The following is a 26448-nucleotide window of genomic DNA, read 5'->3' as shown; positions in this document are numbered from 1 at the left end:
ATTCTGCAACTGAGCAAATTTCAGTGTTTTTTATTTGATTACATTATTGAATAATTTTTTTATTATTTGTTATAATTATTTATTATATTATAATTTAGTTTTTCAAACTTTATCATACCCGGGATGTCTACTAGACTCAGGTTTAGACAGATTTAAGTGAGTTATTCCTAAGAATTACAGGCCTACAATATAAAACACCAAATTTCCATGTAAAATAATTGTACCGCATTCAGCATCAAAAATCGGACATAATCATACCGCCAGGGAGGTTAAAAAGGAATTCCTTGGGGACCCCCATGTCCCCATTGGAAGACTTCTCTATTACTTTGCTGGGGATTACCCAAAATTTGGGAATTTACTTTTACTTTCACAAATAATGGTAAATCGGACAAAGAGAGGGTGAATCTCCTTAACGGGCACAGACAGCAAAAAAAAACCCGACAGGTGTCTTAATCCTTCTCCACTCTGTCCAAAAAAAAAGAAAAAGGATTTTACAGTGAGCACAAAATATCCTATTCTTATCCTCAGCAGACAATGCATGGTTGTATCTCACCATTTAATCCCACATAGCTAAGCAATATTATCCCATAGAGCTGCCAATGTAAATTGAAGAAATAACATTTCTATATACAAAGTGTATACATTGGCAGCTCCATGGGATAATTGCCTTTCTATGTGGGATTAAGCAGTGAAATACAGCCATGCATCATCTGCTCAAGATAACAGACTTACCGTTGTGAATGATTCATTATTTGCATACACAGCTGACGTAGATGTACGGACGTTGCGTTCTGGATAAATTAACACAGGTACGGAAGGAAATGACCTTTGTAAATTATGATTTGATATCATAGGAGACATTTATCTATAAGGATAGATAGGAAATGTCATGCCATTTGAAATATTATCCGTAAAGTGGTTGTAAACCTAGTTACAGCACTTGTACCTACAGGTAAGCCTTTAATAAGGCTTACCTGTAGGTACCGTAAATATCTCCTAAACTTGCACCGTTTGGGAGATATTCACTGTATACGCATGTGCCAACGTCATAGGCGCGGGAGCAAAATCATCACGGCTTCGGCCAATCACAACACTGGAGCCCGTGAACCCGGAAATAACTCCGGAGAGACATGTCGCCGGTCACAGCGGTGTGCGGGGACCACTTCAACGGCATCGATCGAAGGTGAGCATTTCATAATGAGCTGGTATACATTCTGGAAAAGTTTATAAACGTTATTAAAGTTTTTTTGCAATGTGTAACGCTGTGTGAAGAAGGCAGTGTAGCAATGCAAATTTTTGCAGGTTTGGCTGGATGAAATGGTTTATTTGGGTTACTCACTTTTTTGAATTTATATTCAATGGATTTGAATTATATTTAAATGGAATATAATATATATATTTATATTTATACACATACACACACACACAGTGGGGACGGAAAGTATTCAGACCCCCTTAAATTTTTCACTTTATGTTATATTGCAGCCATTTGCTACAATCATTTAAGTTCATTTTTTTCCTCATTAATGTACACACAGCACCCCATATTGACAGAAAAACACAGAGTTGTTGACATTATGAAATATCACATGGTCCTAAGTATTCAGACCCTTTGCTCAGTATTTAGTAGAAGCCCCTTTTGATCTAATACAGCCATGAGTCTTTTTGGGAAAGATGCAACAAGTTTTTCACACCTTGATTTGGGGATCCTCTGCCATTCCTCCTTGCAGATCCTCTCCAGTTCTGTCAGGTTGGATGGTAAACGTTGGTGGACAGCCATTTTTAGGTCTCTCCAGAGATGCTCAATTGGGTTTAAGTCAGGGCTCTGGCTGGGCCATTCAAGAACAGTCACGGAGTTGTTGTGAAGCCACTCCTTTGTTATTTTAGCTGTGTGCTTAGGGTCATTGTCTTGTTGGAAGGTAAACCTTCAGCCTAGTCTGAGGTCCTGAGCACTCTGGAGAAGGTTTTCGTCCAGGATATCCCTGTACTTGGCCGCATTCATCTTTCCCTTGATTGCAACCAGTTGTCCTGTCCCTGCAGCTGAAAAACACCCCCACAGCATGATGCTGCCACCACCATGCTTCACTGTTGGGACTGTATTGGATAGGTGATGAGCAGTGCATGGTTTTCTCCACACATACCGCTTAGAATTAAGGCCAAAAAGTTCTATCTTGGTCTCATCAGACCAGAGAATCTTATTTCTCACCATCTTGGAGTCCTTCAGGTGTTTTTTTAGCAAACTTCATGCAGGCTTTCATGTGTCTTGCACTGAGGAGAGGCTTCCGTCGGGCCACTCTCCCATAAAGCCCCGACTGGTGGAGGGCTGCAGTGATGGTTGACTTTCTACAACTTTCTCCCATCTCCCGACTGCATCTCTGGAGCTCAGCCACAGTGATCTTTGGGTTCTTCTTTACCTCTCTCACCAAGGCTCTTCTCCCCCGATAACTCAGTTTGGCCAGACGGCCAGATCTAGGAAACATCTTCCATTTAAGGATTATGGAGGCCACTGTGCTCTTAGGAACCTTAAGTGCAGCAGAAATTTTTTTGTAACCTTGGCCAGATCTGTGCCTTGCCACAATCCTGTCTCTGAGCTCTCCAGGCAGTTCCTTTCACCTCATGATATTCATTTGCTCTGACATGCACTGTGAGCTGTAAGGTCTTATATAGACAGGTGTGTGGCTTTCCTAATCAAGTCCAATCAGTATAATCAAACACAGCTGCACTCAAATGAAGGTGTAGAACCATCTCAAGGATGATCAGAAGAAATGGACAGCAATGGACAGTTAAATATATGAGTGTCACAGAAAAGAGTCTGAATACTTAGGACCATGTGATATTTCAGTTTTTCTTTTTTAATAAATCTGCAAAAATGTCAACAATTCTGTGTTTTTCTGTCAATATGGGGTGCTGTGTGTACATTAATGAGGAAAAAAAATGAACTTAAATGATTTTAGCAAATGGCTGCAATATAACAAAGAGTGAAAAATTTAAGGGGGTCTGAATACTTTCCGTCCCCACTATATAGTCCATAGGGTTCAATATTGAGTTGGCCCACCCTTTGCAGCTATAAACAGCTTCACCTTTTCTGGGAAGGCTGTCCACAAGGTTTAGGAGTGTGTCTATGGGAAGGTTTCACCATTTTTCCAGAAGTGCATTTGTGTGGTCAGGCACTGGTGTGGACGAGAAGGCCTGACTCACAGTCTTCACTCAAATTCATCCTAAAGGTGTTCTATTGGGTTGAGGTCAGGACTGTGCAGGCCAGTCAAGTTTCTCCACCCTAAACTGGCTCATCCATGTCTTTATGGACCTTGCTTTGTGCTCAGGCATGTTGGAACACTGGTGAGCCATTTTTTTTGGGGGGGGGGGGCAAACAAACCACCTGTCACCCCCTCCCCCCTCCAATCACTTGCTCTCTGCCCACCAGCCCTAGACTTACCCCATCTACATCACGGGCAGCTTCATTTCCTTCCTGCATTTCCTCCTCCTCGGTGGCTTCATCCTGCATCTCTACCTCGGCAGCGTCCTTCCTCGGCGGCCAATACAGTTGCTTCTCTTCTCAGCCAATCAGGTCTTAAGACCCACTTCCTGATTGGCCGGGAGGAGAAGCAGGAAGAAAATAGCGAATAATAATTTGCTAGTGTTCCACAACTGGGTGGGCTCAGTGCTCTGCGTCAGAGCCTCAGGCACTAATCATGTGCTTAAAAAACAAAACAAAAAACACCCCGTTGAAATCCATTGGTCCGGCGCCCTGCATGTACATTAGGGGCCGGGCGCATGGATTAGGGGGCGGCACCCCTGCGCCCCTAATGGAGCAGCTGCCACTGGCCATCCCCAAACTGTTCCCATAAAGTTGGGAGCATGAAATTGTCCAAAATGTCTTGGTATGCTGACACCTTAAGAGTTCCCTTCACTGGAACTAAGGGGCCATGCCCAACCCCTGAAAAACAACCCCACACCAAAATCCCCCCTCCACCAAATGATTTGGACCAGTGCACAAAGCAAGGTCCATAAAGGCATGGATGAGCGAGTTTGGGCTGGAGGAACTACTGCTCTCCACCATTTAACAATAATAAAGTATGTCTAAAACCAAAAATGTATTATATTGCACCATACCAATTCTTAAGATGTGATGGCTGTGTTAGCTTTCCTTTCTTCAATTTTGCCTGCTGATCCTGCCAAAAACACACATCCTGTCCTAGGATGACAACACTCACTGCACTGTATCTATGGAGAAGCAGTATAACATGGGGGGGGGGGGGGATTCTGTAACCCACAGAGAGAACTGAGAATAAATGTAACTAATAACAGCCAGCACAGGCAGAGAGCACAGCAAAGTATCAGCTCAAAAGATTTCAGGCAGGATCAACTTTTTTTCGCACTTTTTGAACAGATAGAACAAGATGGTTTAAACTGTATTAGGGAGGGAGCAAATAAAAGCTCCATTGTTGGGGTATACATACAAGTGAATGGTCTACCAGTAAAAGTTCTGCAGCAAAAATCTCCTCTGCCTCTTTGATCCACCCTTCTCCACTACATTGTACACTCTCTCTGTCTCTGGAAATGTGAAAGTCGTTTCTATGGGTTGCATTAAGATCATCTTTGCACAGCACTATGCAATAAGTTTGTCTGTGAGTGACAAAGAACCACAATATGTGAGGCTGTGAGTGACAAAGAACCACATTTTTCCAATTGTCAATGTTTCCAAAAAGTCACTCCTGGCCAGTCACATGACAGGATGACTCAATCTTTGCACCAGATGCAGCAAATCTGTCCAAACCACAAGAACAGTGAAGTCGTCTCTGCACATCATACTGCTCTCTGGGTCTTGTGTAATGCGGCATATAGAGCGTGATAACTGATATACAATAATAAAAAAATTATAGATTAAACTTCTAATATTAAGAAACATTTTAAATCTATAGCCAGCATAGTAAGGGCTTGTTTACACTTGCAGTCGAGGAAAGGGGGGGGGCAGAGAAAAATAGGGGGTTGAATCACCTTTTTACCATCACCTATGCCAGCATCGACCTGTTGGATGTCGGGGTGTGCGGCTGGTTCCTTCAAATCACTCTCCAATAGAGTTGCTGAAAACTTTTAGAAATCAATTTGATACCCAAGCAAAAGTCTAGGCAGGATACTGAATCATAGCTATTCAACCAAATCAGACAAAATTGTCAGATCCCACTTTTAAAGGGCTTGTTTGGGGCACGTTGACCTGGAAGAGGTCAGGTAATCAGGAGGGCATGTGGATACACAAGTATTTAATAGACTTCTGGTTCCCAGCGGAAAGGCAGAGAGGTCTTGAGATGGGACCAAAAATGGGTCATTGATTTGGAACAATTAGTTTTAAGGTTCAAAAAAAGCTTTGAGGAGTTGTTAAACTGTAGGCTGTGGTTGGGAAATAGTAATTAGTAGGCCATCAATAAATGCTGAATCACGGTGTTCTTTTATGCCTGACACCTGAAAAGCATGGCAAAGAATGAGTTGCTCTGATAAAGAGCGCGATTGATAACATGAAGATAACAAGGGACAAGAGGACACCCCAGTTGTGTCCCATTACTAATAAGCAGGGGTTAGGACTGGAGGCCATTGATTTTGAGCTTAGTACTAGGGTTTGCGTACAAGCTGGCAACCCAAATGGTCATGTGAGGAAGAAAGTCTAATTTTATTCAAACATGACAAATAAAAAGCCCCAAACAACTCTACTGAAGGAAAAAATAAAATACTGCGCTAACAATCAAAAAATGTGTAAGCTGCGACTAGAGTGTTATACAGCACAATCAGATAAGTAGTGAAAAAAAGTTGCGCTAATAATGTGATAAAGGCAACAGATAAATGCCTTAAAACCTCATGGAGAAATATCAATACAAATGTAAGCAATATTCAATGTGCAAAATTAATTATAAACAAGTGATAATCAATGTTATAAAACAAATCTTAAAGAGCGCAGATAATGTCCATATAATCTGTGCGCAATGAACAGTGATTAATTGAAGTCCATATACTGTGTATAGCAAAAAACAAAAACCAAACAGAAGGACCAGGAAAAAGGACCAGGAAAAAGGACCAAAAAAGAAATATCCCCAAGTGACAGGTGAAAAATACTCTTGCTGCAGTGAATGGGGTGCGTAGATGAAACCTCCACCTTCAAAAACTGCTGCCTCTTACCAGAGAGCGTTGGTCTCTTAATTATAGGAGACCTCACTGGGCAGACGGCTGTAACCCCAGCCCGGGATCTCAGAGACAGGCACTAGATGTCATCAGGTCCACAGGAACCCTCTCCACAGACCACAGCAGGATGGGTTGGATGTGTCTCCTCAGGAGATTTACAGCCTATATTGGGGGGTCTTCTGAATCGGGAGTGGCTGAACCCGACAGGATGGATGGATAAGAGAAAATAAATAAAATTAAAGTTTATTTTTATTTATTTTATTTATTTATTTTCTCTTATCCATCCATCCTGTCGGGTTCAGCCACTCCCGATTCAGAAGACCCCCCAATATAGGCTGTAAATCTCCTGAGGAGACACATCCAACCCATCCTGCTGTGGTCTGTGGAGAGGGTTCCTGTGGACCTGATGACATCTAGTGCCTGTCTCTGAGATCCCGGGCTGGGGTTACAGCCGTCTGCCCAGTGAGGTCTCCTATAATTAAGAGACCAACGCTCTCTGGTAAGAGGCAGCAGTTTTTGAAGGTGGAGGTTTCATCTACGCACCCCATTCACTGCAGCAAGAGTATTTTTCACCTGTCACTTGGGGATATTTCTTTTTTGGTCCTTTTTCCTGGTCCTTCTGTTTGGTTTTTGTTTTTTGCTATACACAGTATATGGACTTCAATTAATCACTGTTCATTGCGCACAGATTATATGGACATTATCTGCGCTCTTTAAGATTTGTTTTATAACATTGATTATCACTTGTTTATAATTCATTTTGCACATTGAATATTGCTTATATTTGTATTTATATTCCTCCATGAGGTTTTAAGGCATTTATCTGTTGCCTTTATCACATTATTAGCGCAACTTTTTTTCACAACTCTACTGAAGGCCTTCTCCACATTTGTGGAAAGGAGAAGGCCCTCAGTGCCCTAACTACCAATAGCAATTAGCCAAATTAATTAATTATGGCCAGTCGATTTTTCGTTGGACAAACCCAGCTTACAAACATCCCCCCAAGCCAACACTACATGTCATGTCATGCATTCTTTTACATCTATGGCAACTATACAGGGTGACCTTTGCACATATGTTAAGCCAATATTTACCAATAGGAATTTACCAAGATCAAACTGGCTAAATTGGACCTCTCAAGAAAATATTTTCTGATAAACTCCATGAACTTTAAGTGTGGTTTTCTCATTAACTATCCCTAAATATTGACATCAAATAGCCTTTGAACGAATTCTCCTTATAGAAATGGCCAGCCAGCACTTCTGCTTGGAAATCCTTCAAAGAAGACTGTGTCCAAAGCCGAATGGCCAGGATTGGAGGGGTGCTGAGAGAAAACTAGGTAACACTTTTGTCATTGGTTAACCTTTAACCATATTATAGAGAGAAATGTTAATTAAAGTGATCTCTTCAATTTCCAGAAGCTGGTGAGATATTCATTACAGATCATAACTTGAATATGTTGAATAAAAAGGTCACCATTGTCTAGTGATAGTATTTCTATGCCAGGAATTAGGATAAAACAGTAACGTGTAATTACAAAGCCTATTCAATCGCCTTAAGAATGAAATTCAATATCACTGTAATCTGTTGTCAAAAGATGGACATTTCATTATTGTGTCAGATGCACAACTTGTATCTCAGCTGAACGCTTTAGGGTCCATTCACATTTAGGGCTCATTTAAATATGCTTTGACTTTACCACACATTAAAGCACCTACAGCTTCAACATGCTTTTTTGATGTGTTTTTGATGCTTCTGTGATGCTTTTTTGAAGCTTTAATGAAGCTTGGCAAATGACATATGAGTGCTGACTTTCTATTTGTTTTAAAGGGGTTTAGTATAACCCTGGTTCAGTAGTACTCCCAGATCATTAGTAGCCCTATTCAGCAGATCATCAGATTATTAGTACCCTCTTCAGCAGATCCCCAGCTTATTAGTACTCTCGTTCAGCAGATCCCCTGCTCAGTAGTATTCCCAGCTCTGCTGATGCCCCGCTCAGTAGTAACCCTCAGCTCTGCTGATCCTCTGGTTTACTATTCCTCTCCTCTCTTTGGCCCCCTCACCTCTGGCTGTATATTTCTCCAACACTGCTCACCTAATGCGACATCTGCTAGTGTCTCCTGCTCTGGACCCCAAACTATGCTGATTTTCTGCAGCTCAGTCCTCTCTCTCCTGTCCATGCTCACCATCCGCTATAGCGTTCCCATGTTGCATACCACATATGTTGTCTGCTAGTTGCTCCACTCCAGACCCCACTCACCTTCCTGCTGCTCCACACCGGATGTAATGTCTGCACCAGACACTTCCAGAATATATACACATGAACTGGAAGTGACTACTCATGGTGTCTTTCCAGTTCGCTTGTTTGTTTCCCAGTGCATCCTATGATATCTCATACCTGCAATACCTCCAAAACACAGGTGCTTTGATTGGCATTGAGAGGGCTTTAAAAAAAAGTGTATTCAATGACACATTTTGAAGCAAGTGTACACAAGCAAAAAAAAAAAAAAAAAAAAAAAAAAGGGGTTAAAGAGGTTCCGCTGTCACAAATACAATACACAAATAGCAAGAAGGCAGGCTTTTATTGCAGTAGGGATATGCAATGTCTCTTCTGCCCCTTCTGTGTGCTTCCTATCTTCTCCAGCACTGTAAACTGAGCAGTGCATGTGCAGCTCAGCTTACAGCAACAGGTCGGTCTCCGTGTGCCAGAATAACAGCCTAATCCTGCGCCGGCCAATGGAGACAGCCAAAGACCAGCACACAGGAGAAGATTCCGGCGTGGGACCATTGGAAATGTAAGTATGAACCCCTTTGGTTCCACTTTAACTGTTGCATTGTGATGCATTAATTTACAGATGTTAACGCGGAACTACACTGCGCCTGAGCACCACAAACCAAAAACACTATTTAATTTATTTTAATATTGAAAGCAAACTCCCCCATCCATTCAGGTTTCCATGCTTTATTTTGCTGAGAAGTTACTTTCAAAAACACCTCCTAGCATTTCTGTGGCCAGCTTCACTTAGGGCAGATGATCCATGTAGCATTTACTTCCTGGAATCCATCTGCCCTTAGTTTGGGTATGCAGGCAGGAGGGTATGCTTAGCCGAGAAAACCCCCTCCTCCCTCCTGAAGGCATCTTTGGTGCATGACATCATTTGTCTAGGCCTGGAAACCAGGAAGTATATATATATGTTCAAAAGTAAATTATTATAGTATTATATACTTTCCGACAGAGAGTGAAGTTCCACTTTAATGTGTGTTGCATTAAGGCGCCCCATACATTGTGGATGGTCTGCCAACACAGAGAAAAGATATACCTGTGCTCAAATCCCAATAGCTTGTACATGTATGGTTGGCATGCTGTCCACCGTAGCATTTGAGTGGCAAGGCAGTGTAGGACTGGCCAGAAGATGGATTACTTTGACGGAGTTGATCAGCTTAAACATGTATTGCAATACAGTATATGTGAACTAAAAATCCTCATTTTTTATTTTTCATTGCATAGTTTGCTGGGAAGGGTGTAGCAGTGTACAGAGGGTCCATTCAGTATTTGTGGTCTGCCAACACAACACAGCAGATGAAAAAAAAAACAAAAAAAAACACATAGCCCAAAGCATTGTGTTGCACTGCGGTGTGCTGTGCATTGGGCTCTACTGTACAATGCATTGGGGTGCCATTCACAATGAATTGTGCATTGCAATGTGTTGTGGTAACTCATGTTTCACATGTTAATGTCATTTTAAAAGTAGCTTTTAAACTTTTTAAAATATTCAGATGTGGGGCCTCATTCAGGCACTTCCTGTGACAATCCTCTTTTCAGTCGATTGTACTCCTGCATTGTCAGCCTGTCTCCCTTATATACACTATAAGTGGCCAACACACAATACACAGGCATTTCCCACTGTTATCACCATTGGAAAACCCGCCGTAAGAAATGCCATTTAGCTATCACTTGAGTTCATCTAAAAAAAACAAAAAGAAAAAAAAAAAAAAAAAAAGGGTGAAAAGGTTTTTTGAATTCACAAAACATGACAACTGTTTATGATGCACAGAGCAAGCTAAATCTTGTTCAGTTAGGCCTTATTCACACGGGTGCTGAGGCCGCTCACCTGCACACGTGACAAATTAGGACAACAGTCCGTGTAGTTGCTGTATCCTCATATACTTACATGGGATGCCTGTACACAGCATCTCGTGGCTCAAGCTGCATAAACAAATTGTCCATTTATGGTCTACGGGCCTCATATGAATGAGACCTTAAGGCAGTGATGGTGAACCTTGACACCCCCAGATGTTTTGGAACTACATTTCCCATGATGCTCATCTACACTGCAAAGTGCATGAGCATCGTGAGAAATCTAGTTCCAAAAACATCTGGGGTGCCAAAGTTCGCCATCATTGCCTTATGGTATACATTTAGTTTAAGAAGACCTGCAGGCAATGTATAATAACAATCCGAAGGTTGGAACAGAGATGTGCTTATTTGGTGAAAATGTATCTTCTCTTTTCTTATCATCCAAAAAACGCACATTGCTGACCTAAGCGGTGGATTGTTTGAAAAAGGAGAAATAGATGTTTGGAAAAGAAATACATGTTTGCATCTTGCAGTTTCTAGATGTTGTAACAGTGATATGACAGAGTTTAAAGAGACAGGTTCCTTCCTGAGGATAACACAATGAAAAATCTGTCCTGAATAAAATCAGATTGGACACACTGTGCTCACTTAACGCGGAGTTCCACCCAAAAGTGGAACTTCCACTCTTTGTACGCCTACCCCCCTCCGATGACTTATATGGCACCTTTCGGGGGGGATGGACAGGATACCTGTTCCCACTTCCGGGAGCCTCAGCCATGGGTATTGACGTCATGGCTGGGGCTCCCTCCTCCTCCCTCCCCGGTCGCCGGGCCAGTAGGAGAGAGGAGAGGAGCGGAGCGCATGCGCAGTAGGGTTCCCGGCGTGAAGCCTTAAGGTTTCACTGCCGGGTTCCCTTATTCGCAATGGAGGTGCCATGCACCAGACAGCTGATGGAAACATCAGCTGCGGTGCCGACATCGCTGGACTCCAGGACAGGTAAGTGTCCGATTATTAAAAGTCAGCAGCTGTAGTATGTGCAGCTGCTGGCTTTTAATTTTTGCAGCGGTGGGCGGACCTCCGCTTTAACATCAGCTGAACTTGTAAAGGCATGTGAAATGTTAGAGCAGTCAGCTGCCTTCTTGTCAGAGCCCAGGGCATGTTCAGGCTGCTGGCAACAAAAAATACTTACATAGCCTGGCTCAGTGTTGCCAACCCCCTCGAAGTGAAATTTACTGGTAGAACGACAAAATTTACAAACGGCACCAATTGTTTACTGGCAACAAATCATGAAATTTACTGGAAGATCCACATTCATTATCCACATTCTTTACTGGCAAAAAAAGTACCTAAAATAACTGTTTTTAGTGCTAAACTGTGCAAATATCAATATTTGAACTATGAACACATAGCTAATGCTACTAGCAATGTGTTTAAGTTAAAGTCAAAAAACATATTTCTCAATTTACATGAAGGTTAGGTTACTATAACCCAGCCAGCACAGAGTTCTCCCTTACATCAGAGTCTGAAGGATTCCCCCTTATAGTGCAAGGGAACTCTTATGTAAAGGGGAACGCTGCAGATCATGATGTAAGGGGGAACTCTGATGTGGAGGGGGGCTCTGGTGAATAGAGACCACCTTCCGCAGAGTGAATACACTAAGGTAAGGGGGGGTTACTAAAACGGGGAAGGGGGGGAACCTTTATATCAGTATATATGCCCCCTCACATTATTGTATTCACTCCCCTCCTTACATCAGTGACCCCCCCAGACTGGCCTGGCAGCGCTGTCACTGACCTCCTCTCAGGTGCACCATGCAGGGCTCCAGCTTGGCGGCTCTGGTTTTGTTTTATTTTATAGTCTCCTCTCCACAGTCCACACATGTCTGTCTCTTCCCATAACCCCCATCCCAGTGGCGCTCCCACTCTTGACTCCTTTCTAGAATCCCCCTCAGAGACTGCACACATGATAAAAGACAAGAGATGGTCCGAGGCTGAGGATATACTGCACAAGGTGGCCAGAGGCTGCGGACACGATAGTGTCCTCCTCACAGTAGCCTCCTCCTCTGTCCACCATCATATTACTTCTCTACATCATCAGTGTGCTGTGTCCTCCTCCTGTGCCCCTTTCACCTCTCCACAGGTCAGGGCAGCACTGTGCTGCCCTGACCTGTGGAGAGGTGAAATGGGCACAGGAGGACACAGCACACTGATGATGTGGAGAAGTAATATGATGGTGGACACTGGACAGAGACTATCTGTCCAGGCCTCCCCTGCATGCCACGGCTTCACCCTCCGGGCTCTCATCGATGTCCTCCTCTCACTCTGATATCCCCCCTACAGTTTTATTCTCCTCCTCCTCACCCCTGCTCGGCTCCTCTGGACCTCTCCGCCTATCCACCGACCGCCATAGTGTCCCGATCTTCTATTCGAAAATGGCTCCGGGAGGTGCCATTACGTTACTGCGTATGCGCCGCCCGGCCGAGCGCGTACGAGCTTTCCCGAGCCCGGTCGGCTTCGGAACGGCACATGCGCAGTTGCATGGTCGGCTTGCGGCCATTTTTTTTTTTTACGGGCACCGATGCCCATAACGGACTTTAGCAGGCAGCCCGAAAAAGGGGTTAAATTTACAGGCTGCCCGTAAATCTACGGGCGGTTGGCAACACTGGCCTGGCTTGAGCTGCTATATAAAAAAAACAAAAAAAAAAAAACCAAACACACAGCTCAACCTAACCTGAAAGCCTCAAGAAGGGCTGTACATAGCCACATAAGTATGAGCCGGACCATCAGAAGCCTTAGTGAACAACTGGATCTCTTTGCAGGGGTGCAGCAGACTTCCCTGCTGACAGAATACAAAGATTAGCACTGCCGGCTATAGCCTGCGGAGCTAATTGAGTGGAGAAAACCAGATAGGGTAGTTGTACAGAAGCCGATTGGTCTGGCTGAATTTTGATCCACGTATGGCTAGCTATAGAGTTGCAATCGGATCCCCCCACCCCCTCACTGAATTGGATCTCTTAGTAGGGTTGCAACCAGATTCCCACCTCTCCCAAAAAAACAAAACAAAAAAAATAAAAAAAATTGGATCTTCTAGTAAGGCCAGCCAGCCATAGACGGTTCCAATTATTTTTCCTATAGCCACGGGTTTCAGGAAAGATATGCACATTTCCCTAATCATCACAAACAGCACTGACAGGGGAATCCCTCCTGCCGGCTGAGATTCAAACTATTAATGAGCAGGCTGAATGTACCCGTTGATCAATCAACTTGGGTACAACCAGCCTGCCAGTTTCACTTCCAATTATTGCACCGGTAGAGATAATCACTGTCATCTCCCAGCCGGGACGGCTTACCCCACCGGGAGAAGACAGGGATTATCGCTAGCGGCTATAGCAGCCGCTTTCCATGATCGGAGGTGAATCTGGCAGGCTGGTTGTACCCAATCGATTCGAATGGTTTCGAATCTCAGCGGGTTCCTGCTAAACCGGCCGAGATTCAAACCGTGTATGGTTGGCCTAAGGCCTCATGTACACTGCTGCTGGTAAACGGACGTTTAGGAGCAGTTGGGTATTTTTTTCAGCTGACCCTGAACTCTCCTCCATATTATCTTATCAGTAAATGCACACAGGGCCCTTTGTAGTGTTTCTAGGCAGTTGAGATTAGAAGCTTTTTTTTTTGGAAAAAAACAAAAACAAACCACCACACATGTTCAGGAAGGATGTTCAAAGGCATTTGAAAAGCCAAACGCCTGTAACAGCTGGTATATGCGTATAAACGAGGTAACTCGCATCTAGCCACGTTTTGTTTACAGGTGTTTAATTTTTGACTATTTGGAAAAAAAAAAACGCTTCTAAACTCAAACGCGGCAAAACGAACGTTTTTAAACATCGGTTACTATCTGTCCAGTTGAATTGTTCTGGAGAGGTTGTAAAACGTCCCGTGTACATTAAGTCTGAGGGTGCAACTTGATTTTCCCCTCATTAAACAAACAATTAGACCTTTTAGAAAGGGTGCACTGTTGGCACTATATAAATCCTGTTTTATATTATTATTATTATTAAGATAGGACTGAAACTACACAGACTGAACCCAGGATCCAAAGCCCCCCCCCCCCCCATTTTCAATAAAATATTGTAATAAACTATTAGAACTTTTTAATTTATTGAACAGTTTAAAACTCACAATAGACCAAGGTTGGTTGGTCATTCAAATTTGTTGATTGCATAACTTCTGGCAATGGAAGATCGCATGTGATGTACCCATAATACCCAGTGGATGAAAAGCAGGTAAACTTGCCAGCTTTAGGCTAGGTTCACAGAAGATATTTGCACCACAGCACATGATATCAGATTCAAGTTGTAGATGTCTGTATGGGCACTTAAGATAAAAGGTGCCGGTCACAGTTGATTTGGGATATTATAATAGGTCTAAGGCTCGATTCACACCTATGCATGTTGCTTTTGAGCGTTTTTGGAGGTTTTTTTTTCATGCTTGCCGCGTTTTTGAGCCGCGTTTTTGCCGCGTTTTAGCGGCGTTTTTGCCGCGTTTTTGCCGCGATTTGCGTTTTGCGTTTTTTTTTTTTTTTTCATTTTTTTTTACAGTCTTACAAAAAAATTACAAAAAAAAAAAAATAAAAAAAAAAAAAAAAAAAAAAAAACGGCAAAAACGCACCAAAAACGCACCAAAAACGCACCAAAAACGCTGCAAAAAAGGTGCACTTGCGTTTTTGATGCTTGTCCATTGAAAACCATTACATGCAAAACGCTGCATTTTGCATGAGAAAAAGTCCCCGACCCTTTCCAAAAACGCGGAGATACAAAAAAGCATTGATGTGAACATGTTCCATAGGAACCCATGTTAAAAAATTCCCGTGCATTTCTGCAAAATGCAAAATGCATCAAAAAACGCGCTAGTGTGAATGGGGCCTAAGGCCATGCCTCCTGCCCTCTAATCTTTAGATAAAGTCAACTGACCATTTTAAATATTTTCAGCTGACCATTACTCTCCCTCCCCCTAAAATAAGCTGGAGGTGGTAACATTCCTTAGTCTTCCCCCTTCATCCACATAAGCTACAGGAAAGAACATCTTTCAGCACTTGGAATATCCTTGTGGCTCTTCTGATGTTCCTGTCATTGAATCCTTTGTAAACATTTCAAGGAATGTTCTTTCAGGCATCGTGCACATGGACGTTCATCAACTTACAAGTTCTCAAGTGTAAAATCCCTGGCACTTTCTGGTGCCCATGGAGCCCCGCCAGTGTTAATTTTGGCAGCAAATTTCGATTTAGTTTTAGCCTTAGGACTAAAATGGCATTTTAGTCTTCTGCAATTGTTTTAGTTTTATTTAGTCGACTAAATCTCCAGTACATTTTAGTCCTCTAAAATCTAATGGGTGTAATTAAATTGTAATGCATTAGTTAACATTTCTCTACAATTTCCAAACTCAATATATACTGCTGGAGTGAAAAATCTAATATGTTATTATTTATGGTATTGAGGTATGAACATGCACTACAGACCATTGTTAATGTTGAAGTCAAATTTCAATTTAGTTTTAGTCTTTTGACTAAAATGGCATTTTAGTTTTAGTCCCATTTTAGTCGACTAGAACGTTTTAGTCTTTTTAGTCGACAAAATTAACACTGAGCCCCACGCGCCACTTACAGCCTCCAATACAAATTAATAGCGGTACACAGCCACACTCTTGTGATACAGAGGCTCTTTTCCAAGATTGGTGTAGCAGTGTGTCAGACTGACACGCCGCACCACCGATCGCCACACTGCGCGCCCTCACAGGTGCACGCCGGCAATTATCCTGCTGGACGTCATATGACGCCCAGTCAGGATAACCGAACCACCACCCAGCCGTCATTTTGCTACAGGCCGGGTGGGAAGTGGTTGAAGATACAAGCAGGAGAAGAGGTGTAATTAGGAAACTGCGTCCCAAATTTATAACTGCACCTGATGAAGTGGTTTATGCCACAAAACGTGTAGACTGCTTGGGCACCAGTTTCTGACTTGAGCTCTTGTTACTATGGACCGATCCATATACTAACTCTTATATCCACAGGTCTTTCATTTTTATTCAGTTACACTATATTCACCTGCCTTTACACACACGAATGTTAATGGCATCCCAGTTGTAGTCTATAGGGTTCAATATTGAGTTGGCCCACCCTTTGCAGGTATAACAACTTCAACTCTTCTGGGAAGGCTGTCCACAAGGTTTAGGAGTGTGCCATAGGCTCTAATAGGCGTAAAAAAAAGGTGACCTGTGAGCGCCATGTGTGGCGCTTGCAGTTCACCCAGGTGTGTTAGAACAGCGAATGAATATTCGCTGTCCAAACACTGAACCGCCTCTCTGCCAATCAGGTGCTCAGCTCTGTTATCCTTCACCTGATTGGCTGAAATGACAGGCGCTGTGATTGGACGCCTGATGGGTGGAGAGGATGGGAAGAGACACATTCAGACACCGCCGTCACCTGCTGCCCCACCGAGACAGGGTAAGTGCTGGGCAGACGGCGAGCAGGCGGGGTCACAGTGGCGGCGTTTGATTTTTTTTTTTGCGCTCCCCCCCAAAAGTTTTGAGCACCAGCCACCACTGCTGCTGTATATTCATCTCATTTCATGATTAATACTTAAAATTGTTTTGTTGTATGGAGCAAGAAGGGGGGTGTTATGTTATGTTCCAGCTGTCAATCAAATGCAGGAGGTGCATCACATCATGTATTCTTTCATATAACCTTACTACAACCTATCATGCTAATGTACCATAAACTGTATGGGACTGGGCTTAGGTTTGCCATCTGCTAATAGAATTGTGAACAAAATTCTTAGTTTTAGAAACGTTCGGTTGATTTTCTAATGGTTTTTTAACCATAGTGACAAGAAAATTTGAAAGAGCAGCATGGAAAATTCTAACTGTGAATGTTGTTTTTGTTCAGGGAAAAATCGTGGAATATGGCAATGAAACCCTTTTAATATTGTCTGGGACTTCATTCAAAATTAGTTGACTCTGGAAAACAAGAAGGAATGTTCTGATAGGAATTTTCGTAGGAATGTTCCTATGCAGTTCCACTAGCGTATGCTGTTATGCCCCGTAAACACGGTCGGATTTTCCGACGGAAAATGTGTGATAGGACCTTGTTGTCAGAAATTCCGACCGTGTGTAGGCTCCATCACACATTTTCCATCGGATTTTCCGACACACAAAGTTTGAGAGCAGGCTATAAAATTTTCCGACAACAAAATCTGTTGTTGGAAATTCCGATCGTGTGTACACAAATCCGACGCACAAAGTGCCACGCATGCTCAGAATAAATAAAGAGATGAAAGCTATTGGCCACTGCCCCGTTTATAGTCCCGACGTACGTGTTTTACGTCACCGTGTTCAGAGCGATCGGATTTTCCGACAACTTTGTGTGACCGTCTGTATGCAAGACAAGTTTGAGCCAACATCCGTCGGAAAAAATCCTAGGATTTTGTTGTCGGAATGTCCGATCAATGTCCGACCGTGTGTACGGGGCATTAAAGTGATATTAGACCCAAACACAAAAATATAATATATTGCAGCTCACCAATTCTTAGACGTGATGGCTGCATTGGTTTTCTTTTTGTAGGTCCCCCCCCCCTTTATTTTCACCTGCTGATCCTGACAGTGAATCTGTTATTTTTCAACTTCCTTTGACAGACCAAGCTGTCCAGCAAAACTGGCAATTATAGAGCTGAGATAAACCATTTAACACTGATGGGGGATGCTTACAATGGTCAGCTAAAATTCTTTATGTAAAACCTTTGTCCCAAAAGGCGAAAAAAAACTATTGTAACTGCTTAAAAAAAGTGTTATTTGAAGTTCAGACTTTTGATTAGTTAGAATTTATTAATCAAGTCCTTCTAAATCTGCTGGTACATCTAAGAGCCCTTGCACACTGGGGCGGTTTGCAGGCGCTATTGCGCTAATAATAGCGCCTGCAAACCGCCCCGAAAGTGCCGCTGCTGTGTATCCAGTGTGCAAGCCCCGAGGGCTTGCACACTGGAGCGATGCGCTGGCAGGACGGTAAAAAAAAGTCCTGCCAGCAGCATCTTCGGAGCGGTGAAGGAGCGGTGTGTATACCGCTCCCTTACCGCTCCTGCCCATTGAAATCTGCAGAGGCGCTTTGCGGTGGTATTTAACCCTTTCTCGGCCGCTAGCGGGGGTAAAACCGCCCCGCTAGCGGCCGCATACCGACGGTAAAACGCCGCTAACAATAGCGGCGTTTTACCGCCGACGCCGCCCCCCGCCCCAGTGTGCAAGGGCTCTTACACTTACCTCTCCTTAGATTGACAACGCTGCTGTCAAAAGGTGTCTCCGTTGTTCCTCCGTCCAGGACAGAGACACCCTAATGCTGGCTGGTTACTAATATAAAAGTTGTCTGCAATATTTCATTTTAAAACATTTGTTCCATTTTCTAATCATTAGTGGGGTCAAATCTACGTTCGTTTTCAAATGTAGTGATGAGAAAATACAAAAGGAGCAGGATGGATTTTTTCAATGAATGTGGTTTTCATTGAGGAAATGACATTCATCCCAAAATTAATTGTTACAAGCAAAATTAAATTTTAATGTTCTATGGAATGATATGAACGTCTACTAGTGTATGGCAAGCTTAAGACCCGGATCACACGAGTGCAACTTGTCATGCGACTTTATGTGTTGTGAGTTGCATGACAAGTCAAAACCCATTTACTTCAATGGCACCTATTCCAATCTATGCAACTAAAGTCGTAGCATCTTTAAACATGTTCCTGCACTACTTTGATGCGACTTGAGTGCCATGGAGTGTAAGAAGCTGCATTTAAGTGCCCCTTCCCTCGTGACCCTCTGATTCCTCCTGTATTGAAACTGTACTGTCTGCCCTCATGTTGTAAAGTGCTGTGCAAACTGTTGGTGCTATATAAATCCTGTATAAGAATTTAAGTCACAATAGTGTGAACCGAGTCTAAGACAAGAAGTGTATTACTGGCCGTATCACTAGGTGAAAATTAAGGAAAAAAAAAAAAAAGCCTAATAAAGATTACAAATGCAGCCATCACTTCTAAGAATTGGTAAGCAGCAATAGATGAGATTTTTGTTTTAGGATTTAAGGAGGGGGTAAACGTTTGAAAATAATAGCGATCAGAATAAATATCACTACAAGTGCACTAATGCAGCTTCAAATCACTTTATGCTTTTATTTCATAAAGCAGATCAAAGCGTTGCTATCCAAAATAGCTGATTTTATTTATTGTATTACATCGGACAAGGCTGAATGCCTGTTGCTCAGGATGATTACTACACTCTGCAGACCCTGAACTTTGCACTGCGCGCTGATGAATGAGAACAATAGATTTCATTACACTAATAGCAAAAATCTAACAAGGGAACGCTCCTACTCGGGCTGCATCCGTTACAAATGTGGGCATGGTTACTTCTCCAATATAATGGATTAAATACAAAAGAATTTGGCAATGCAGCAGCATCCGCAGAAGTGATTTTTATTGTTGCAGTTTTCTACAACTGGTACATGAGATATTAAAGAATTCTCTACTGAAATGTGTAAATTCATTCATCCTATCTGATTGTATCCCCCCCCCCCTTATCCCTTCCCCCGCTGCCCCTCTTACCAGCTGTCTCTGGACACAGTATGGAACAGCCTGATGGCTGGAGCCAGGGAGGATCTCATGGTGAGGATTTGGGATGGAGCAGGTCCTGGTGGTGGGGTGGTTGCTGTGCTGTGTTGGGGCTCCTGGCTGCAGGATCACATGGCTCTGCTGGGGTCCTGCATTATATACTGTGGCATCACACCCTCCCAGTGCAGCATCAAACAGCTGTACAAGCAATGAATGAGAATAAAGAAACACCATGTGACCACAGGGGACATGTGATCACCATAGGCAGGACAAAAAAAAAAAAAAAAAAGGGACTGCCCACATTAACCCTTGCAACATCTGGCTGGGTGCTGAGCAAAGTTTGGGATGGGTATTGCACAGTCACTAAGTGATGAGTGTGTAGCACAAGTGTTATGTCAACAGGAGACTGCAAGTGATATATACATGGGTGCCTGCTTTTAGCCTGCTGGCCATGTGTGCAGATTATTTCATTTGTTTTTCTTTTAAGATGTTTTATTTACATTGCAATCAAAAACAATAAAAATGATATACCGAGTCAGCATGATTGAGTTATTATTATTATACAGGATTTATATAGTGCCAACAGCGCTTTACAACATGAGGGCAGACAGTATATTTACAATACAAATCAATACAGGAGGGATCGGAGGGCCCTGCTCGTTAGAGCTTACAATCTACAACAGGTGTATGTATTGCATGCACCGACACATCCCCACAATAATGACTCATGCACACTGGGCTGTAGCACAAATCCCTATAAGCTTAAGCCTGGGTTCACATTGCAGCGGCTGAGAAAGAGAGAGGCTTCCATCATATCAAATGTAGAGTGTGGTGGTCCCATCCCTAACGTGATAGACCAAAGAAAAATGGCCCCCCCCCCCCTTTAGCGGGACTTTAATAAACCACCAACTGTTAAAGTGGAGGTCCACCCTGAAAAAAAAAAAAATTGCACAAAAAAATACCTAAAAAAAATGGAGGAAAAGAAGAAGAAAATTTTTTTTTACTTACGTGAAATGGCTGTTGCTAGGCAGTCTTCCTAATCTGCCTCTACGCCGCGGTGATGTTGTCTCTTCTCCTCCCCGCGTTGTCTTCTGGGGAATGGGGCGAGGTGTGTTATGGGAACTGTGTGTGTCCCACAACACATCGCGTCCCATTCACAAAGTGCTGCGCGACTCGCGCATGCGCAGTAGGAAATGGGCAGTGAAGCCGTAAGGCTCCACTGCCTGTTTCCCTGAGTTAGGATGGCGGTGCCGGGACCCGAGAGCCGAGGGACGGGTCGGCCTCGGGCGGTCAACATCGCGGGCACCCAGGGCAGGTAAGTACTTATTTAAAATCAGCAGCTACAGTGTTTGTAGCTGCTGACTTTTACATGTTTTTTTTTTACGGCCAGAATCCCGCTTTAAGATAAAAAATATGTTTTTAATGATATGCAATAAAAAGACGTGAAAACGTCTACATCATACAAAAATACATTCCATACAGAAACAGAACAGAAAATATACAGATGAAAATGATCATGTTATATGTACTCTCCTAGGGGTGATGTACCCTGATACCCAATGCGTTTCCAGTATTCTGATACCTTCATCAGGGATTTGAGAGTTGAAGATGTTTTACAAATGTATAAATTCCAATGGAATGATTCCGTGTTCAGACAGCACTCAGGACACCAAGGTCAAATAGAAATATTTCATGGACGCCAGACCCAATGTATATTGAGCAAATCTATTTGGGGCAGACGATCGTTAGAGCCTATGTAATATGGGCTGCATAACGGGTGGATGAGTATCCAGACGTCCCAAAGTGGTTGTATCCTCTGGATGTCCAGGTCCAAAGTGTGGATGCCTTCCGTATGTCAGTGCCCTGGGCACCCACACTTTGGACCTGGACATCACTGCACTGTCTGGTGGTGGTTTGCACTTCCGGATCGGGGGCTGCGACGTGCATAGGGGAGGTACTTCTGAGCTCCTGCTGTCCTCTTCTGTCCCCAGGGGTGGGTTTGGCCACCTGCACGTCGGCTAGCTCAGCGGAGAGCGCTACGTTGATCTCCGCTGAATCAGCGGATGACAGGTCTGTCTCTGCTCACTGATTCCTATGGGGAGATCGGAAGAAAACAGCATGTCCGTTTTCAGCAGATCTCATCCGATCCGCCAAGACGGATGACGAACGTATCGCCATACATCTGTCTTGAGTGGATCGGATGGCAGTCGGGTGTCAGCGGACACATCTCCGCTGACATCCGTCTGCCCATAGGAGTCAATGGATGGCCTGCTCGGATCCGCCTGAAAAACAGACAGGCGGATCCGAACAGTCTTGTTGCGTGAAAGGTGCTTTCCTTTCAAATCAATGAATGTGTTTACACTAGGGCGGTGCGCTTCTGTTACGGTGAAAAAAAAATCCTCCTTGCAGCATTTATGGAGCATGCTTGAGGAATTAAAAAAAAACAAAAAAAAAAAAAACACACCTTCTAATAAAAGCAATGGAATAAGAGGCAAAAACGCGTTTTTGGTGTGGTTCTTGAGTCACATGTCCTATAAAAAACATCACCGCAAATGTGGTAAAATATGCGTTTTTGCAGCAGATCAGTGTAACAGTAGCCTAAACACTCAGTACAGTTTCCAGCTTTTAGCCTATCATCGATTTTAACAGGCTGCTGGCAGCAGGATTGGACGTTGCACCTGTGCCTTGAAAATGACGGCATTTGACGCACATAGGCTAAACACCCCATGTACATGTAGCCAAAAGGCCCTTTCACACTGCTCTGTAGCAAAATTGCGGTAAAAACACACATGCTATGTTTCAGATGAGTTTCCTGTAGTTTTCTGGTACGTTTTTGGGTTGCCTGCACCTGTGAAAAATAGACATGTGACTCAAAAACGCACAAAAAATGCAAATCGCGGTGCGTTTTTACAGCAATGTTACTGCGATTTCCATTCATTTTAATGGCAAGCTGCGTTTTTGGTGCTGTTTCCAAAACTGCACCAAAGATGCAGCATTCAGGACTTTTCAAAACACACTGCAGCTGTAACGCAGTGGTGTGAAGAGTCACATAGGATTTGAAGGGTAAAAACACAGGAAAAACGTATTAGTGTAAAAGTGCCCTTAATATTCTCGTAAACCTCTGATAACTGGTAGTTATCACATAGGTTGAGATACAAGACTTCACCAGTGGCAGCCCGTCCATATGGGGTGCCGCCCCCCTAATCCATTTGCCCGGCACCTAATCTACATGCAGGGCGCCGGACAAATGGATTCCAATGGTTTTTTTTTTATTTTTTTATTTTTTTTTTTAGAAGCCCACGATTAGAGCCTGAGGCTCTAATTGGCTTTAAAAAAAGGGTGGGCTGTGCCCCCGAGTCCACCCACTTGTGTGACAATAGCAAATTAATATTTGCCATTGTCTTCCTGACTCTCCTCCCAGCCAATCAGGAAGCAGATCCTGAGACCTGATTGGCCGAGTGGAGAAGCGCTCATATTGGAGGAGAAGAGGTAGAAGCGGAGGAGACACAGGGGGGAAGCTGTGAAGCCGAAGAGGGAGGAGACGCGGGTGAAGCCGCCGCCCAGAGAAAGCGCTGCCCGCGACCTAGATGGGGTAGGAGCAGGGCTGATGGGTGACCAGCCGATGGAGGGGGGGTGCAGGTGATCCATCTGAACTGCCGGGAGGGGGTGGGTGGCGATATTGATTGTTTATCGCCCCCTCCCAAAAAAAAACATAGCACCACCCGCCACTGGACTTCACATATAGCAAACATAAGGGTCACCATTAGAGATGTGCACAAAAGAAAAATGTGTTTAGTTTTGGATTCATTTGTTAACTTAAAGTGGATGTAAACCAAATTTTATTTTTTTAAATTAAGGCTTGCACCTTGTGCAGTATATAATTTCATGTCATCTGTGCCTTCTGTGGTAGTGGAAGGGGGGGATTGGATGAAATGAGTGGAAGCGGTGGGGGGCATTGGATGAAATGAGTGGCAGCGGTGGTGGGAGGATGGGATCAGTGGCGAGGGATGGGATGAGTGGTAGTTGAAGGAGGGGGATTGGATTGGATGAGTGGCAGTTGGGGGAAGGAATGGGATCAGTGGCAAGGATGGTGGTTGCGGGATGGGATCAGTGGCAGCAGTGGTCGTGGTGGTGTGGGTGGATCAGTGGCAATAATGGTTGTGGGGGGTGGATCACTGGCAGCAATGGTCGTGGTGGTGTGTGTGGGGGGGAAATCAGTGGCAGTAGTGGTGGTGTGGGGGGGTATCAGTGGCACTAGTGCTGATGGTGTGGTGGTGGGGGAAATCAGTGGCAGTAATGCTGGTGTGGGGGGTATCAGTGGCACTAGTGGTGGTGGTGCTGTGGTGGTGGGGGAAATCAGTGGCAGTAGTGGTGGTGTGGAGGGGTATCGGTGGTGGTGGTGTGTGTGTGGGGGAAATCAGTGGCAGTAGTGGTGGTGTGGAGGGGTATCGGTGGTGGTGGTGTGTGTGGGGGGGAAATCAGTGGCAGTAGTGCTGGTGGTGTGGTGGTGGGGGAAACCAGTGGCAGTAGTGGTGGTGGTGTGGAGGGGTATCAGTGGTGGTGGTGGTGTGTGTGGGGGGGAAATCAGTGGCAGTAGTGGTGGTGGTGTGGGGGGTATCAGTGGCACTAGTGGTGGTGGGGGAAATCAGTGGCAGTAGTGGTGGTGGTGGTGTGGAGGGGTATCAGTGGTTGTGGTGTGTGTGGGGGAGAAATCAGTGGCAGTAGTAGTGGTGGTGGTGGTGTGGGGGGTATCATTGGCACTAGTGGTGGTGTGGGAAATCAGTGGCGGTGGTGGTGGTGTGGAGGGGTATCAGTGGCACTAGTGGCAGTAGTGGTGGTGGGGGGGTATCAGTGGCAATAGTGGTGGTGGGGGGGTATCAGTGGCAATAGTGGTGGTGGGGGGGTATCAGTGGCAATAGTGGTGGTGGGGGGGTATCAGTGGCAATAGTGGTGGTGGGGGGGTATCAGTGGCAATAGTGGTGGTGGGGGGGTATCAGTGGCAATAGTGGTGGTGGGGGGGTATCAGTGGCAATAGTGGTGGTGGGGCGGTATCAGTGGCAGTAGTGGTGATGGGGCAATATCAGTGGCAGTAGTGGTGATGGGGCAGTATCAGTGGCAGTAGTGGTGGTGGTGGGGTATCAGTGGCAGTAGTGGTGGTGGGGGATATCAGTGGCAGTAGTGGTGGTGGGGGTATCAGTGGCAGTAGTGGTGGGGAGTATCAGTGACAATAGTGGTGGGGGGGAATCAGTGGCAGTAGTAGTGGTGGGGGTATCAGTGGCAGCAGTGGTAGTGGTGTGGGGGGCAATCAGTAGCAGTGCTGATATGAGGGATGGGATCAGTGCCACTCACTTGCAGATTACTCGCAGATCACTTGCTTCCTCCTCTTTGCTAGGTCTTGCTTGGGCGGGCAGAGAGGATGGGCGGGGCCTGTGAGTACCAATGAGTGCGGACGGAGAGGATGGGCAGAGCGGATAGGTGGAGCCGGCGGGGACTGTGCCCGTGAAAATCACCTCCTCACATATATCCGCAGCAACCTTTCCCGCACCCTCCCGCCCCGAAAAGGGTTCCGCGGCGGAAGGGGAGCTCCGCGCGGAACAAGGCCAGGCCCGTGGAACTCCCTCTCGGCCGCGGTGAGCGGGCAGAGACTGTGCAGTGTGCCCGTGAGTGCGGGCGGGGAGGATGTACGGAGCGGGCAGGGACTGTGCCCGTGAGGGAGGGCTGAGAGGGAGGGGACTGTGCAGCGTGTCCGTACGTGCGTGCGTGAGAAGAGGATGGGTGGAGCGGGCGGGGACTGTGTGCACCTGAATGCACGGTGAGTGTAGTAACTTCTGGGGCAGCGGCGGCCCCCCCTACACTGGTGGAACTCAAGGGCCCAGTCACAACTACGACTGCTGCACCCTGGTAATTTCGCCACTGATAGACACCGCTACTCCAATGATCTCCACTTGCTTCTGAGTCTTATGCTGAGCGGCTGCCCAGCTACATTGTGAACACAGGAAGTCAGCTGCTTGGCACAGGCACCATTCAGAGAATGTGTTGCATTTTCTCAATGAATACAGGGGATTCTCTAAATGGACTAGCCAGGTGCAGGGCAGATCCTGAACGGGGTGCATGGGGTGCAGTGCACTTGGGCGCCACAGAGGTGGGGGCGCTGAAGCGCCAGAGTGCTCCTCTCCCTCCTCCTCCTCCCCTTGTCTGTAGGCGGCTCTCTCTGCTGGACGCCGCTGTGTTTCCTGCCGAGGCCCATCCCCCCTCCCTCCTGTCAGAGGAGGAAAGCGAAATCAGGTTGGAGCGGCTGTCTCTGTGTGAGAGACCAGCCACGCAGTGACATCACGGTGGGGCGGCCCGTGCCCAACGTGTTCCAGTTCTCCTCCTCCTGTGTCTAACTCCCGCCTGCTGCCCAAGCCTGACACGCTCTGTTCTCCACCTGGGTGGTGCGGCTGCACACTGTCCTCTCCTCTCCAGCTGCCGCCCGGGTGTTTTAAATTAGCCTAATGTAGGGGGAGGGTTTTTCCTGGGGGGTCTATACTAATGTGGGGGGGTGGTTTTGTCCTGG

The 26448-nt window shown here is 45.0% G+C and overlaps 1 protein-coding gene across 3 annotated transcripts in view; it reads right to left on the bottom strand.

The window, feature by feature from the left end:
- SLC37A2 (solute carrier family 37 member 2) overlaps window positions 1–25366 on the bottom strand; it is a 76005-nt gene extending 50639 nt beyond the window's left edge. Inside the window, exon 1 of one of the 3 annotated variants that reach the window (XM_073603244.1) lies at window positions 25242–25366. Coding sequence is in view for 2 of the 3 variants with exons in the window: in XM_073603243.1 (XP_073459344.1) it covers window positions 19887–19945 (59 nt within the window). In the remaining variant the exon portion in view is untranslated. Of the gene's footprint in view, window positions 1–19886; window positions 20144–25241 lie in introns of those variants that run through there. The other 2 variants (XM_073603243.1, XM_073603242.1) reach the window with 2 other exon arrangements.
- Between the last annotated feature and the right edge of the window lie 1082 nt (window positions 25367–26448).

Source organism: Aquarana catesbeiana, linkage group LG10, assembly GCF_042186555.1.
Source record: "Aquarana catesbeiana isolate 2022-GZ linkage group LG10, ASM4218655v1, whole genome shotgun sequence".
Lineage (NCBI taxonomy): Eukaryota > Metazoa > Chordata > Amphibia > Anura > Ranidae > Aquarana > Aquarana catesbeiana.
Note: the sequence above shows the minus strand (reverse complement) of the source record. Positions and strands in the feature narration are given on the sequence as shown.